A 14,888-nucleotide genomic window follows, 5' to 3' on the forward strand; every position below is an offset into this window, starting at 1 on the left:
CGGGTTTTTTTCACGACCCAGACACTCATGAGAGAATGCGTGGCAGCTCTGGGTGAAGGGTCAGAGAGTGTTTATGCTGTGCTAATGACAGTGGACTAATCTCAGCACAAGCCGGTAAATACCAGTGCAATCCCTCCCTCCCTCCCTCCCTCGTATTCCTGCATTGTTCGGGAGTGACTGACCTTGGGCTCAGATATATCCTTGTACAATGTTGCCTTGGTCTACCCTCTAACCCAAAGCCTCGGAACTTCTGACCATGCATCGCTCCTCCTTCTCCACATCCCCCCCCCCCCACCCCCCAATAAAACACATCACTGTCAGGCCAGGCTGCGATGGGTGGGGGTGGTGGGGGTGGGGAGGAGGGGGTGCTCAAACCCCACAGAGAAGCCAGATTGCCATCAACTGGCTGACAATCAATCCGCGTTCGTCCGCAGAACACACAGTCACTGCACCTCGCAGTTAGAATCCTGCAAGGCGCTTGGATAAATATCTACGTCTGGAAATGTACGCACGTTTCTGTTTGGATGCAAATGCAGATAAATATTTGCGGAGAAAAAAAGGGGAGCATCGGTACCCTCTCCTGGCGTGACATGGCACAGCACCACCAGGTTTCAGTTGTGCTTCAGTACTCTTTCGCCCGTTGCTTTTCTCTTCCCCGAAAGACTGACTCAATATTTTCCTTCTGATGGGGTCGGGGTTCCCTCTGTTGCCTCCCCACGACCACCCCCCCCCCGCCCCCCAAAAGGGGGTCTGTTGCGTGCGAGTCACAACGCCAATCGAAGTGCTGTCGGGCTGTGATAACTACCAACAACCCTTGCGCTTGATACAGCCCCTTATCACCTTATCGTCTGAACGTCTCAAAAGTGTTTCGCAGGATTTACTGTGAAGTGCAGTGACTGTGCGTCTTGTTGGAAAACGCCAATGTATGCCTTGGCAGCCGTGATCTTTTAGCGTCCACCTGAACAGGGCACAGATGAGGAGCTGGGTTTAACGTCTAATCTGAAGGACGGTACCTCTGACTATGGGATGCTCCCCCCCACCACTCACCCCACACCTCACCCCCACCCCCACCAGCTCTGTGCTGGAGCGTCAGCCTAATCAGTGAGCTCAGAGTCTGGGGGTTCGGAACTATGAGTTCTTCATCCACTATCAAGCCCTGTTCCTCCCTCCTCTCCTCCCTCCTCACACCCACCATCGCCTCGCAAGATCCTGCTTTCTCTTCTCGTTTAATCGGGCGTGAGCCAGAGACGGGAAAGAAGTTCGGAAGCAGACAGACTCCCACAAGCCTCACGTGCTGGCCAAGTTCCTGGGCAAATATTAGCTTTCTCATACCTGCAGCCAGACTTGGCCGCAGACCATCTCCTCCACGTGACGCGAAGATAAATAACGGTTCTGATTTGTTACACTGAGGTACAACGTCAATCCTGGATGTGCCAACATCCGATAACATCTCCCCCTCCCTCCTACCCACCCCCCACCCCACCCGCAAAATACACGGTTAATTCTCTTTACGGTATATTCTGTGAAGCGCTTGGAGAGGTCTCTCAGGGCTCAAACTCACAACCTTCTGGCTCAGAGGCGAGAGAGCACCAGGGCTTGAGTTAGGCTGAGACAACTATATTAATCTTGGAATGAGATGGTGCTGAGTGTGTGGCCCCCCCCTCTCAAACCCCCACCACCCTGTCCCCCACTCGTCCCCACCCCCCCCAGTGTTAACGAAGCCTATACTGGGAGTCATCCAGCAAACACCGAGAACAGAGACTGAGCTTCCAGGAGCTTCCAGGCAACACAGTGTCTCTCTTCACGGTCACGGGCGTGTTGAGAGAACTAGGTGGAAAGGAGGGAATATGTTTTGCTTTGATGAGGACTTTCTGTTATGCTTGTTGTCTTTGGAGTGACGCCCAGTGTATGTCCTTCCTCGCTCCCCCCCCCCACCCACACCCCCCCCAGTGTTGCTCCCCATTGCTCGGAGAGCTGCTGACAGCACAATGCAGGTCTCTGTTACACTGGAAGTCTATAACCGGACTGAAAACTAATTGGTCATTCAATCCACGACAGTTTGTGGGACGCTGCTGGGCGCAATTGGCTGCCGGGTTTTGCCGCACAAAATACGCAGTCAATCCCCTTTACAGTATGTTCTGTGAAGCGCTTTGAGACGTCTCTTAGTTTTTCAGTGAGGTTGGATAATATCCACCGCAGTCTCTTATCTCTCCCCGGCAATGTCACATCCCCAAAGCCCCCGCCGGTCTCGTAATAATTATTATCCTGTGACGTCGATATCAAAATTCTTCGCAGGATACACTGCAAAGTGTAGTGACTGTGTATTTTGTGTATCCCACTTTTTTTGTGTATCCCAGGGCACCGGGAGAGAAACTCACTTTTGCGGGATCTTTAACGCCCACCTGAACAGGGGCTCTGTTTCAAGCACAAAGGCCTCTCTCTAGTTCCAAAGGTTTAACTTTTCCTCCCCCCCCCCTCCCCCCAAAATAGCCTATACCACAGATAAATTTTCCCACCCGTGGAAACTGAACAAACATCTTAATTTCAAAAGAAATTCAGCTCCTGTTTATTCTCTCACATGCTCTCTCTTTCTCACTCTCTCTCTCTCTCTCTCTCTCTGTTGCCCACTCGCTCTTTCACTAACTCGCACGAAGGGCGCGATATAAATGCAAGTTGTTGCTGCTGTTGCCTTTCTCTTCCCCTAAACTTTGCGCACGGGAAAAACACACGCGGACTCTGGATGTCGCAGGAACCTGGTGAAAGCTCGACACTGTTCCTCCAGCGAGGTCAAATTACACCCACTTCTGCAAAGCAGCTCGTTCCTCAAAGCGATGAAGTAAAGCGGCCGAAATGTGTGTGTGTGTGTGTGTGGGGGGGGGGGGGGGGGGGGGGAGAGGGAGTGAGGGGGGTGGGGGAGCGGTGGGGGACAGGGAGGGAGAGGGGTACCCAAATAAAATCACTGAACCGTTTGACCCACGTTGGTATACACAGGAACCACTATTACACAGAATGTTTGGCTAATAAATATTTGCTTGGGCTGTTATATGGACTTTCTGTACAAAGTGTTCTCTATCTTACGGCCTGAAGAGGATGTGTTGACTTGACTGAGGGGTTTTATTTCAACACGAAACACAGGCCGGCCTCAGAGGGTAAGAGATGAACGTCACATGGAGTTCACAGGCAAACGCGAACAGCTCCCAGACCCAAACCCGCCTTTGCAGTTCAGAAACCTGTCAGCGTTCCCTCCACGTCGGAATTTAGGATTTACTGACCCGGAGAGAGGCCAAGCGAGTGAGGGAGAGAGGCAGCGAGACAGGGAATAATAACAAACAACAACAGATTATATTTGTATAGCGCCTTTCACGTCAGGAGGACATATCACGTCGGGAGGACGTCCCAAGACCGAGTGAGCGAGGAAGAGAGTCAACAAGACAGGGAATAACCTGTATAAAACACACACACACATCCCTCCGTTCCCCTCCCGGCACTGTGTGTTTTTCCAACAAAAATGTGGGAAAGAAAACTTTTACACAGAAAACATGAGGGAATTGCAAAGGAATGTGGAGACGGAGCGAAAACCCAAACCAACATAAAGTTGAAGGAACATTTGATGGACGGACGGACGGACGAGCGGGCTGACATCAAGCGGGCGATTGAACAGGAGGGTTTATTTTGGAAAAGGAATTGACCGAGAGGCGGTGGGTGATCCAGAGCCGAGAGCCGAGGAGTTTCAGTGTCAATCAACCCACGTCACAGCCTCCTCACCTATATATACATGTGTCTGCTTCAGTGCTGCTCTGGGCTGTCGTCTGGGACATTCATCCCACCATCACCACCGCCATTCCCCGCTCCGGCATTCCCGGCTGCCCGACACCGGCAATGATTCGTGCGAGGCTCCTGTGCTTTATCTGCTTGTGCGTCGCCACCATCTCCCTCTCCGCTGGTCAGCCGTCCAAATCCCGGTCGAAGGTCGGCAAAGGTAAAACCTATACTTTCATTATCCTTCCCGTTTCCCCTTTTCCGCAGAGTGCGCTCCTAGTGTATTCCCGGCATGCTTCTTGCCAATGTGGGGCCGTCTCAACGACATGATAAATGCAAGGATTATTACAATTATTATTATTTCCTCCCATTTCCTTTCTGTACCGGAGCCCAGCCCCCCAAAATATTCCCGCCGTTCCATCCTTTTCCTCATCAATAACTTCTTCTCGAATTCCTCCCTCTCCAGAGTCTCCCTTGGTCTCAGCCTGTTTTAGTGTTAGACAGTCGGGAAGTGTTCAAAATTCCTCGGTCTTAATTTCGAAGCCCGGATTTGTGGTTGGGAATTTTCCACAATTCTGCGTCGTCCTGAATTTCAAGGCAGAATGGTCTCATGGGGCTAAGACGAGGTGGAATTTTGTGTGTGGGGTTGGGTGGGGTGGGGGGGGGGTGTCTTCTGGAAGCGTTTGAGTCTTCCCACCTCTCCCTCTCTCTCCCGCAACCCCATCCCACCTCCCATCTCCCCCCCCCCCACCCCACTCCTTAAAAAAGAATCTTAACAGAGGTAAAGAGGCTTCAAAATTAAGGAAAACTGTGTTTAAGAAGATGCCGAATTCTGCCGTCTCCAGAATGTGACACAGACCAGAGTGAATCCAGCCCTCCGTGTGGAATTTCTCCCCAATGTATTGAACGGGTGGGAGGGTGGGGGAGAGGGTGGGGGCGGTGGGGTGGTGGTGCGGGGGGAGTGGGGTGAGAAGGTCTCGTTGGTATTAACTCGCGCCGAGTTCACAAACTTTCCTGACTATCGTACTATCTTAGGGACGTAGCGGGAGGGAGGCTTAATATCTCCAAGGAACTGGTTTAACGACTCATACGAAGAAGAAATGAATTGTACCACTGTGCCCCCCCCCCACCCACTCCTTGCCCGTCTTCCGACATTCCTCTTCGCCCGTACCTGTGGTCACCCCCCCCCCCCCACCGCCCCCCACCCTCTCTCCCCTGCTCGGGTCGTGCTCCGCCACAGTTAAACGCTCTGAGACTCCACCACGTGCGGAGGGCGCTGTATGAATGCAAGTTGTTGTCGTTGTGGCATTTGGCTCGGTCCAGGAGGGAGGGTCACGGGGGAGGGGGTTGGGGGCTTTCATGTCAAACCTGTAGCCGTCCCCACTGTGGGCTGCTTTCGTTCAACGTTCAGGGTTAAAGCGCTACCTTGTGGAGGAAGCCTGGAACTTAAATCTCTCCTTAAGTAAAAACATACGCACAAGTGGACCAGTCCTTAGCCACCGACGCAAGACAACTTTGTCTTAAAGTTTACGATTGGGCAGGTGGTGCGCGGAAAGATTCTTAAACCCGGCCTTCAATTAGGAAAAGCTTTTCTTTTTCCACTCGCGAAAATGCACAGTCGCGACACTTTACGGTAAACACACAGACACACGCGCACACACACATACACAGACCGCCCCCCCCCCACCCCGCACACACAGACCCACACATACACACACACAGACCCACAGACACACACACACACACACACACACACACAGACCGCCCCCCCACATACACAGACCCACACACACACACAGACTCTCACACACACACACACACAGACCCACGCACACACACACAGACCCAGGCACACACACACACACAGACCCTCGCACACACACACACACAGAACCACACACACACACACACACACACACACAGACCCACACACACACAAAATATTCACCTGTTTCTGTTCGTCGACAGGCAGCAAAGACAACTTGAAGAAAGAGATCGAGAGGCTGTGGCGAGATGTGAACTCACTAAAGGAAATGCAGGCACTGCAGACGGGTGCGTGATTTAACCCTGTCCGGTCACCAGCCCGGCTCTGTCGGTGGGTGGGCAGCTCCCCTCGCCTCTGAGTCAGAAGGTTGTGGGTTCATTCGGGACTTTGAGCTCACAGTCTAGGCTGACGTTCCAATGGAGCCTCCACTGCGCTGTGGGAGACGCTGTCCTTTGGGTGAGACATTAAACGAGCTCCCGTCTGTGCCCCGTTCAGGCAGTCGTCAAAGACCCACTATGGCACTGTTCGAAAAGAGAAGGGAATTTCTCTCTCTCTCTCTCTCTGTCCCGGCTGACAATCCCCCCAGAATAAATGGTCACTCACTTCGTGGCTGTTGGCGGGGACGTTACTGTGTGCAAATTGGCTGCTGCGTTCCCCTACAAAAATACGCAGTCACTGCACCTTACAGTAAAATCCCATGAAGTGCTTTGAGATGTCCAACCGATGTGAAAGGCAGTTTCACCCACAAAATGCACAGTCACTCCACTTTACGATATACTTTGTGAAACGCCTTGAGATGTTTCAACAATGTGATAAGGCCCAGTATCAAATGGAAGATTTATTATTATTATTAGTAGTAGTATTATTATTATTATTATTATTAAGGAGCTAATCGAACGTGTGGATGGTTAAGAAGGATTATTGTTGTTGGTCCTTTGCTCCGCAGTGTGCCTGAGAGGGATAAAGGTTCACAAAAAGTGTTTCCTGGGGTCGAGTGGGGAGAAGAACTACCACATGGCCAACGAGGACTGCATCGCCCAGGGTGGGACGCTTGCCATTCCCCGAGACAGCGACGAGACCACCCAGCTCAGGAGCTACGCCAAGAAGAGCCTCAGGGGGGCCACGGGATTCTGGATCGGGGTCAACGACATGACCACGGAGGGAAGATTCGTGGACGTCAATGGGCAGTCAGTCTCCTACCTCAACTGGGGTCCTGGGGAACCCCGGGGGGGCAAGCGGGAGAACTGTGCCCTGGCCTCCATCTCCAGCCAGGGAAAATGGTCGGCCGAGGTGTGTCGTGACGTGAAGAGATACATCTGCGAGTTTCTCATCCCGTAAACTCGAACTGAGTTCCGTTCCCCCCACCCGTCACACAGCCCCTACCCACCCAATCGCAACCCCCTCTCCCACGCCTCCATTTCCCCTTTCCAGCCCGTGTTCGTCCGTTGTTCACATCATCTTTGTGCGAAACATCGCGAGCCGTTGTGACCATTCCATCTGTAAGGCTGTTTTCTGTTGAACGCAACGATTTTATATACATATATATATATATACACAAATTAAACCTTTCTCTGCATTTATTTTCTTTCTGGGTGCTTTGAACAGTTTGTTTAATTGTAAAACTTCCCCCTCACCCAGCGCCACCACGCACAGCCTCTCACCCTCCGCACCAACCTCCCCAGATAATTGACGGGTGGGTGATAATGACAGTAATATTAATCCTCCCAATTGATATGGCGCCTTATCACATCATCGAGACGTCTCGAAGCGCTTCACGGGATAGACTGTAAAGGGAATTGACGTTTTTTTTGTGTCCCAATTTCTCCGGACTTTCGTAAGACAATTATCATAAGGAGCTCGTTGAGAAGCGTCCTCCCGATGTGAAAGGTGCTCTATAAATGTCATTTTGTTGTTGTTGTTGTTGCTGCTCGCTATCCAGTCTAATCAGATCCCAGAAGAGACACAACTCCTGCCTCAATTTCCACCGAACCTTTCTCCGGGGCAATAGCATGAGGCTGGACGATGAGTTCACGCTGGTGTTTTTTTCCCCAGCCCATTGTAAGAACATAAGAACATGAGAATTAGGAGCAGGAGTCGGCCGTTCAGCCCCTCGAGCCTGTGCCGCCACCATTCGATAAGGTCATGGCTGATTTTCAGACCTAACTCTAATTACCTGCCCTCTCCCCATATCCCCCAATCCCTCTATTTTTTTAAAATCTATCAGTCTCAGCCTTGACGATGTTCAAGGACTGACATCTACAGCCTTCTGGGGGAGTGAATTCCATAAATTTACTACCCTCTGAGTGAAGAAATGTTTCCTCAACACTGTCCTAAAAGTCTGAACCTCAATTTTAAGACTGTGGTTGGACGAGGCGCCAATACTACAGATGACCATCACCCCGACATTCCTGAGGGATATTGGTAGGGTCTGGGGAACAGCCAGTGGTGGTGGTTCAGCCTGGTGACCACTCAAGCTTTTGCACATGTTCAGTTGGACATGTTTGACAGGGTGGGAGGTAGGAGACTCTCATGCTTGTTTTGACCCCGGTTACAATGAACACCTATTAGAACATTTTCTCAACAGAAAATGTATATTAAACACACTTGACATGTGGATTAATGCCTCATTCCAATAGGGTGATTAATGACAGCCCTTAACCTGGGAGCTACGTCATTTGCGGGCCAGCGGTGGGTAAGGTGTGAGGCACGGGATTGTGTTCACAATTAAGGAGCCCTGTTCGACGAGGTTGATTGTCGGGGGTAAAATCAGATCGGTGGGATTCTGCCGTGGGAACCTTGCAATGAGATCCTGAGATTCAAAAGGCAAATGAGATAGATGTCTCTTAGGAAATAATATCTCGGGATACCGTAGTTTGGAACATGAGACGTGCAAGCAACTGCCCGGATGGTGGAAGTCCAAGTGGATGGACAGCAGAGGGAGCTAGTTGAATGTGTCCAGGACACATTGCCATTCAGCAGCGGCACTTTGCAAACGCTCTGCCTTACTTACTGCCTCTTATGTGGTTCTCCGCTGTGACTCTAAAGCTATGATCACCAGAGGTTTGGGTAAAGTAGACCCTGTGGTCCATCTACGATGGCGGGGAGGGTAATAATAATAATAATCCTTGCATTTTATATAGCGCCGTACCATGTCATTGAGACGTCTCAAAGCGCTTCACAGTATATACTGTTAAGTTTAGTGACTGTGTATGCACAGTTCTGCGCCATTTTAAATTTTGAAAGCGAACTGGTCTGGCGGGCTGAGACCAGGTGGAATTTTGGCACCGATCAAAGTCTTTCTAGCTCTTTCTAGTCTTCCCATACCTCTGGGTTCCCTTCGCTCATCAACTGAGCCGAGGGGAAAGCGGAAACAACCAAACCTGTTCAGCGGTGAAATGAGTCTGGTTTGTCAGATCACGATGGCTTGGGGCTGGGAGATAAAGCAGGGGGTGGGAAGTAGGGAGGAAAGGCGGCTCATCGAGTGATCATAATAATAATAAACCTTACATTTCATACAGCGCCTTTCACATCGGGAGGATGTCACAAAGTGCTTTACAGTAGGATACTGTAAAGTAATAATAATAATAATAATCCTTGCGTTTGATATAGCGCTTTTCACGTCGGGAGGACGTCCCAAAGCGCTTCACAGAATAGACTGTAAAGTGAATTGACTGTATATTTGTGGGCGAACGCGGCAGCCAATTGCGCACAGCAATGTCCCACAAACAGTCGTGGATTGAAAATGACCAATTTATTATTGTTTTTGGTTTTGGAGGGATTATTATTAGGCTCTGTGTGGAGTAAGGAAACTTGCCCAAGGTTTCGCCCTCTGCCTGGAATTGAACTCAGGTCTCTCACTTGCAAAGCGAGTGCTCTAACCACTGAGCTCCAGGACTCCAAAGTGTAGTGACTGTGTGTTTTTTAGGCGAACACGCCAGCCGATTTGTGCACAGCAACGTCCCACAAACAGCTGTTAAGTGAGCGACCAATTTTATTTGTGGGATTTGGGGCCAGGAACACTCAGTCTGTCACACCGGCCTCACACACACACACACACACACACACACTCATAATTTTCCACCAATCAAGTTCTTGTGATAAATCTACAACTCCCTCGGGCTAATTCCTGCAGTTAAGTCTTGCAGCAGATCCGAACAAGTTTGCAAATAGGTGTGGCGCGTGTGTGTGTGTGTGTGTGTGCACGCGTGTGTGTGCGTGTGTGTGTGTGTTCGTGTAGTGTCTACAACGGTTGCTAACTTGGTAGATTTCAGAATACCTGCCCTGAATCCCCATTGTTCCTCATTGACGCTGTCCCTCGGATGAATCCCAGTGTCCTGACCATCGTGGTAACCTATTCCGGCTATGGATCACCCTCCTGTGAAGGAATAATGTCCTAATTAATGTCCCTCCTTAAATTGCACTTGGCCCAAAAAAAAGAAGAGAGGCCGCAGGAAATTGTTGCAGCTGAGGTATGGCACACAACACAATGGGCTTCGAGCGTTCCACAGGCCACCCAGTATTTAAAGAGTTACACTATCAACACAAAAATTGGAGTTGGCTTAACGCCTAGAATTCAATTTGGAAATTAATGCTGCACCAACTGAATTGGAACCGGGCTCCACGGGCTCGCTTCGACTTAAAGGTGCACGTCTCGTACTGCAAACTTCAAAATTGCCGCGTTGCTATTTCTATGCCAATTGTTAACCAATTCGCTGAAGGTTTCCAAGGCTTAGGCTCTTGAGGGCTGAGCAGTGACTGGGGTAAAAGGGGAGATCAGGACGTTAAAGAGGTGATTTCTTCAACAAACAAAGAAACAACGATGAGTTGCACTTATGCAGCACCTTTCACGTCGGAAATGCGTGAACTTCTCTTCCGACACGGGTTATCAGCCTGGCTCAGTGGGTAGCTCTTTCCGTCTCAGAAGGTCAGAGAGTTGTGGGTTCAAGCCCCCACGTTTCACCCTGCAACTTCAGGTTCACGTTCTAGGCTGACGCAGAGCTGGGGGAGGGGTGGGAGCACCACGTTATCGGAGGCAGCATCCTCCTGATGAGGCGTTAAACCAAGCTCCCCGTCTCTACTCTGTTCAGGCGGATGTTAAAGACCCCACGTTGCTATTCGAAAAGTTTAGGGAGTTTCTCTCCCCTGGTGTTCTGGCCAACAATCCTCCAGATAAAACCAGTCATATACCTGATGGCGGGTTTGTGGGGCCGTTGATCAACCATGATCTGATAGAATGGCGGAACAGGCTTGAGGGGCTGAATGGCCTCTTCTTGTTCCTATGATCCCAAGTTGCAAGAGGCTGTTGAGTTCGCCCGCACTAAATACGCAGGGTCGAGTGAAATCCTGTGACGCGCTCTGAGGCGTCTTCCCGGCCTGGTAAGACACAATATCAAACTGCGAGGATTTATTATTAATTATTATTATTATTTTAGTTGACGGGAGGATCAGGAGTGAAGTACTGCGTTCGAGTCCGGTTGTGACATGGCCCATATCTTGAGGGTCGCTCGGGTTTTGTACATGCGTTTGCGTTCAGTAACGAACATCCTCGCTGCGAGCTCTTCAGGGCACTGTTTCAACGCTGCAGGTTTAAACCTGTCGACAGAACCAAAGTGTGGCACATCAGAACATTTATTTTCAAAATGTTTCTGTTTTCTATCGACTCTGCTTCTCGTCTGGGATTTTTATGGCCCCGAATATTTTAGCTTCGTTCCTGGAGTCATAAAACTGCCTTTGCCTCCCAGCTGTATCTCCCACGAAATTTCAAATCCCTCGCGCTCTCAGCTACAAGATTGTTGGCTTTAAAAAGACTGTTGCGTTTCATATTGTGCCTTTCACGTTGAAAGGATGTCTCAATCGAGGTCGCTTCACAGGATTTACCGCAATGCGTAGTGACTGTGCATTTTTTTTTTAACGGGAATGCACAACATTGTCTGACAAGCAGCCGCGAAGCGAGCAACTTAATTTTTATCCAGAGGATTGTTGGACAGGACACCGGGAGAGACCTCCTTCTCTCTTCCAATAACCCCGCGTTAATTTTATCGTCCGCGTGAACAGGGTACAGACGGGACCTCGGTTTTAACTTCTCATCCGAAGGACGGCACCTCCTGACAATACAGCACTCCCTCCACAGCCACACAGCACTGCAACATCAGCCAAGACTGTGACCTCAAAAGTCCCCGACATGGGGCTCGAACCCATGATCATCTGATGCAGAGATGAGAGTGCAGTGGATCCAATATCGCCTTTGGCTGCTCTGTGTGGAAACGCTTCTCATTTTATTTTTCCACCAGATTAATTGGCCTTCTGAAGCTCTGCATCAAGAGGCATCAACTTAGTGTTGCGTAAGAGGTTATCGATCGAGGCCAGAGTTTAATCAACTTGAAAGGATGTGTGTGAAGTGCTCAGTTGCATAAGAATCTGTTCCAATGCTAGAACTCTCCTTGTATTTATACACAACTTGCGTTTACGCTGCTACCCTTCACATAGAGTAATGTCTCGGGGCGCTACACAGTGAAGGGGTCGGACACCGAGATGGGGAGGTGTGGTGGGGGGGGAGCGCGGGGGGTTTGGGGAAAGGGGGAAAGGGGAAAGGGGGAAAAGGAGAGGTGATCATAGTCTCGGGCAGTGTCAGATTTCTTATTAAGGAATCCCTCCGTGTGTACGTGTGTGTTTAAAATAAAATCTCCAAACCTTCACCTAACGAACATAACTTAGTGATTAACTAACCGGTCAGCCATCTCAAACTCCATCATCCCCTCTGTTACTTCTTAGCACGAAGATACAGGCTTTTTTTTTTAAAGCTTATGGCTCAATGGAAAAAGTTGCAGATTGTATAAACTATGTGCAGGCCAACCAGGAATTTATTAACTGTGCTGTTTCCATTAAAGACCAACTTCGGATTGAGCTGAAATTGGAATTGGTCCAAGTTGGCGAGAAGTTTTCAGGGTTTGAGTAAAAATTAATTTTATGAGTAGGTTCGGATAATTTTCATCTCTTCAGTGTGCGTGTGTGCGCGTGTGTGTGCGTGCGTATGTGTGTGTTGTGTGTGTGTGTGTGTGTGGGGAGAAGACACTGTCTTATTGTTTACAGGTCTCGCAATCACGTTGAACCAAAGCCAAATTGTTGATTCCTTGTGATCGCAAGAGACGTCACTGGTTGGATAGAATATCCCTTTACAGGAGCGACAAGTAATAGTAATAATAATCGTAATCCTTGCATGTGATATACCGCCTTATCACGTGTTCGAGACGTCTCAAAGTGCTTCACAGGATAGATAAAGTAAAGTAAAGTGACTGCATATATTGTTGGTGAGACACAGCGGTCCTTTCCCCTTCTGTTTGTACAGGAGGCAACTCCCATCCCGGCTGAGACTAAGGTGTCATTTCCCTTCTCCCCCCCCCGCCCCCCCACCCTAAAAAATTAACTCTTTGACCCTGAAGCCAGCCGAGCGCAGGTGGCGGGCGGTAGAGTGGCGAGTTAGCAGGCTGTCTAACGTGCTAAATTTGTAAACTGATTTGCTATACAAACTAGTCGAAACCCAGCTTGTAGGATGAGCAGTGTTTTGCTCCGAGGCATATCTCTCTCTCTCTCCCTCTCTCTCTGATTTACTTATAAAGCACCTCTTGTTGTCATGGGCTTTTATGAGCGACTTTGAAATGTTATCCAAAGCCCCATGTGCAACTGATCAGGGCATGTCACATGCCAATTGCTGAAACTTACAGTCGTTTCATAATGAATCTTTGTCACGTTACGCACACACAGACACACAGACACACACACACACACACAGACACACGCACACAGACACACGCACACAGACACACATACACACACACACACACACACACAGACACACGCACACAGACACACGCACACAGACACACATACACACACACACACGCACACAGAAACACACACACACAAACACACACACGCGTGCGCGCGCACACTTTTTGGTGTGTCAGTGGGGTGGGTGTCTGACACACGCGGAAAGGTCCCGCGAGAAGCAGCATGGCGCCTGATACAGCGCCTCATCACCTGGCCCAGCCGTCTCCCAAGTGTTTCGCAGGATTTACTGCAACGTGCGTGTGTTTGTAGGCGAACGCGGCAGCCAATTTGCGCACAGCAACGTCCCGCTCACGAAGCGAATGGCTAATTTTATCCGGGAAGACTTTCTTTGAGCCCGGTGAATGCGTCGAATGAACTGGAGCCACGGGGCTCGACGTAGGCAAGGCTTAAAACAGCGTTGCAGAGGCTTTGCATTTGATACAGCAAAAGGATGCATCTTCACACGGCGACTATTGTTTAGCCAGCGGAGAGGCTCTGTTACTTTGGTGCTGGGCGTTAGCCAGTGAAAAGAGGTGTACAGCACAGAAAGAGAGCCGGCTGTGTGAATGAGTAGCACTCGCTCAGCGTGCGAGACTCATTAAAATCTGCCGCCAGGTGCTAATAACAGAAAGAAAGACACCGGGTGAAAGGAAGCAGGAGGTGCCGCCTCCCCCTTGATGTAATCTGGTGTACCCGGGCGAAGGCTTCGCCCTCGGAAACTTGCGCTTCGCCTCCTTCACCGTTAGGCAGAGGCGAGGCCATTCGCTGGTTGCTCGGCAGCAGCGCAGTGTGGGTCACACAGTAAACATCGGACAGGAACAGGGAATAATAATAATAATAATAAAAATAATCCTTGCATTTGATGTAATAATAATAATATGATTAACAAATTAACTTTTGATGTAGAGCCTTATCACGTCTTCGAGACGTCTCAAAGCGCCTCACAGGATACGCAGTAAAGTGAATTGACTCTATGTTTTGTAGGCGGTGGAGAACAGAACGATTGTGAGATTCGGCAACAGTTGAGTGGAAGGCACTATTCTCGATCTTGAGAGGGAATGTACAGGGACCCCTCCCTCCTTCTCTCATCCCAGCCCCACCCCCACCCTGCCTGTTCTCAATGGATAAATCGTGTTGTAAACCTAACGTTGCTTTCGATGAGATAACAGAGCTGCCCTACCAGCTTATTGTCGTGGCTTTGAAGCAATCAGAAGCCGAGAGGACCCAGGCTTGGTTCCCAGGCGGGGAGCAACCTTTGGCGAGTTTCTTTACTCCTCACGCCCCTGTTTATCCGGCAGTAAATAGGTTGTTAGTCAATTGGCGGATCGTTTTCCGGGGATAATAATTCACAACTGTCTGTGGGACACTGCTGTGCCCAATTGGCTGCCGTGTTTCTCCCACAAAATACACAAAATTACAATATATTCTGTGAAGCGCTTTGAGACGTCTCAATGGCGTGATAAGGCGCTGTATCAAATGCAAGGATTATTATGATATTATAAGTGTAGTGACTGTGTATTTTTTCCTAAGGAGTCTT

General features: G+C 49.7%; 1 protein-coding gene across 1 annotated transcript; it reads left to right on the forward strand.

The window, feature by feature from the left end:
* The first annotated feature begins 3,359 nt into the window (after window positions 1–3,359).
* clec3a (C-type lectin domain family 3, member A) lies at window positions 3,360–7,043 on the forward strand. Its single transcript, XM_007889203.2, has 3 exons — window positions 3,360–3,979; window positions 5,728–5,811; window positions 6,471–7,043. Exons 1-3 carry the CDS (start codon window positions 3,880–3,882, stop codon window positions 6,860–6,862), a joined length of 576 nt encoding a protein of 191 aa, XP_007887394.1. The 5' UTR covers window positions 3,360–3,879; the 3' UTR covers window positions 6,863–7,043.
* The last annotated feature ends 7,845 nt before the right edge of the window (window positions 7,044–14,888 follow it).

This window comes from Callorhinchus milii, unplaced genomic scaffold, assembly GCF_018977255.1.
Source record: "Callorhinchus milii isolate IMCB2004 unplaced genomic scaffold, IMCB_Cmil_1.0 Scaffold14, whole genome shotgun sequence".
NCBI classification, from domain to species: Eukaryota; Metazoa; Chordata; class Chondrichthyes; order Chimaeriformes; family Callorhinchidae; genus Callorhinchus; species Callorhinchus milii.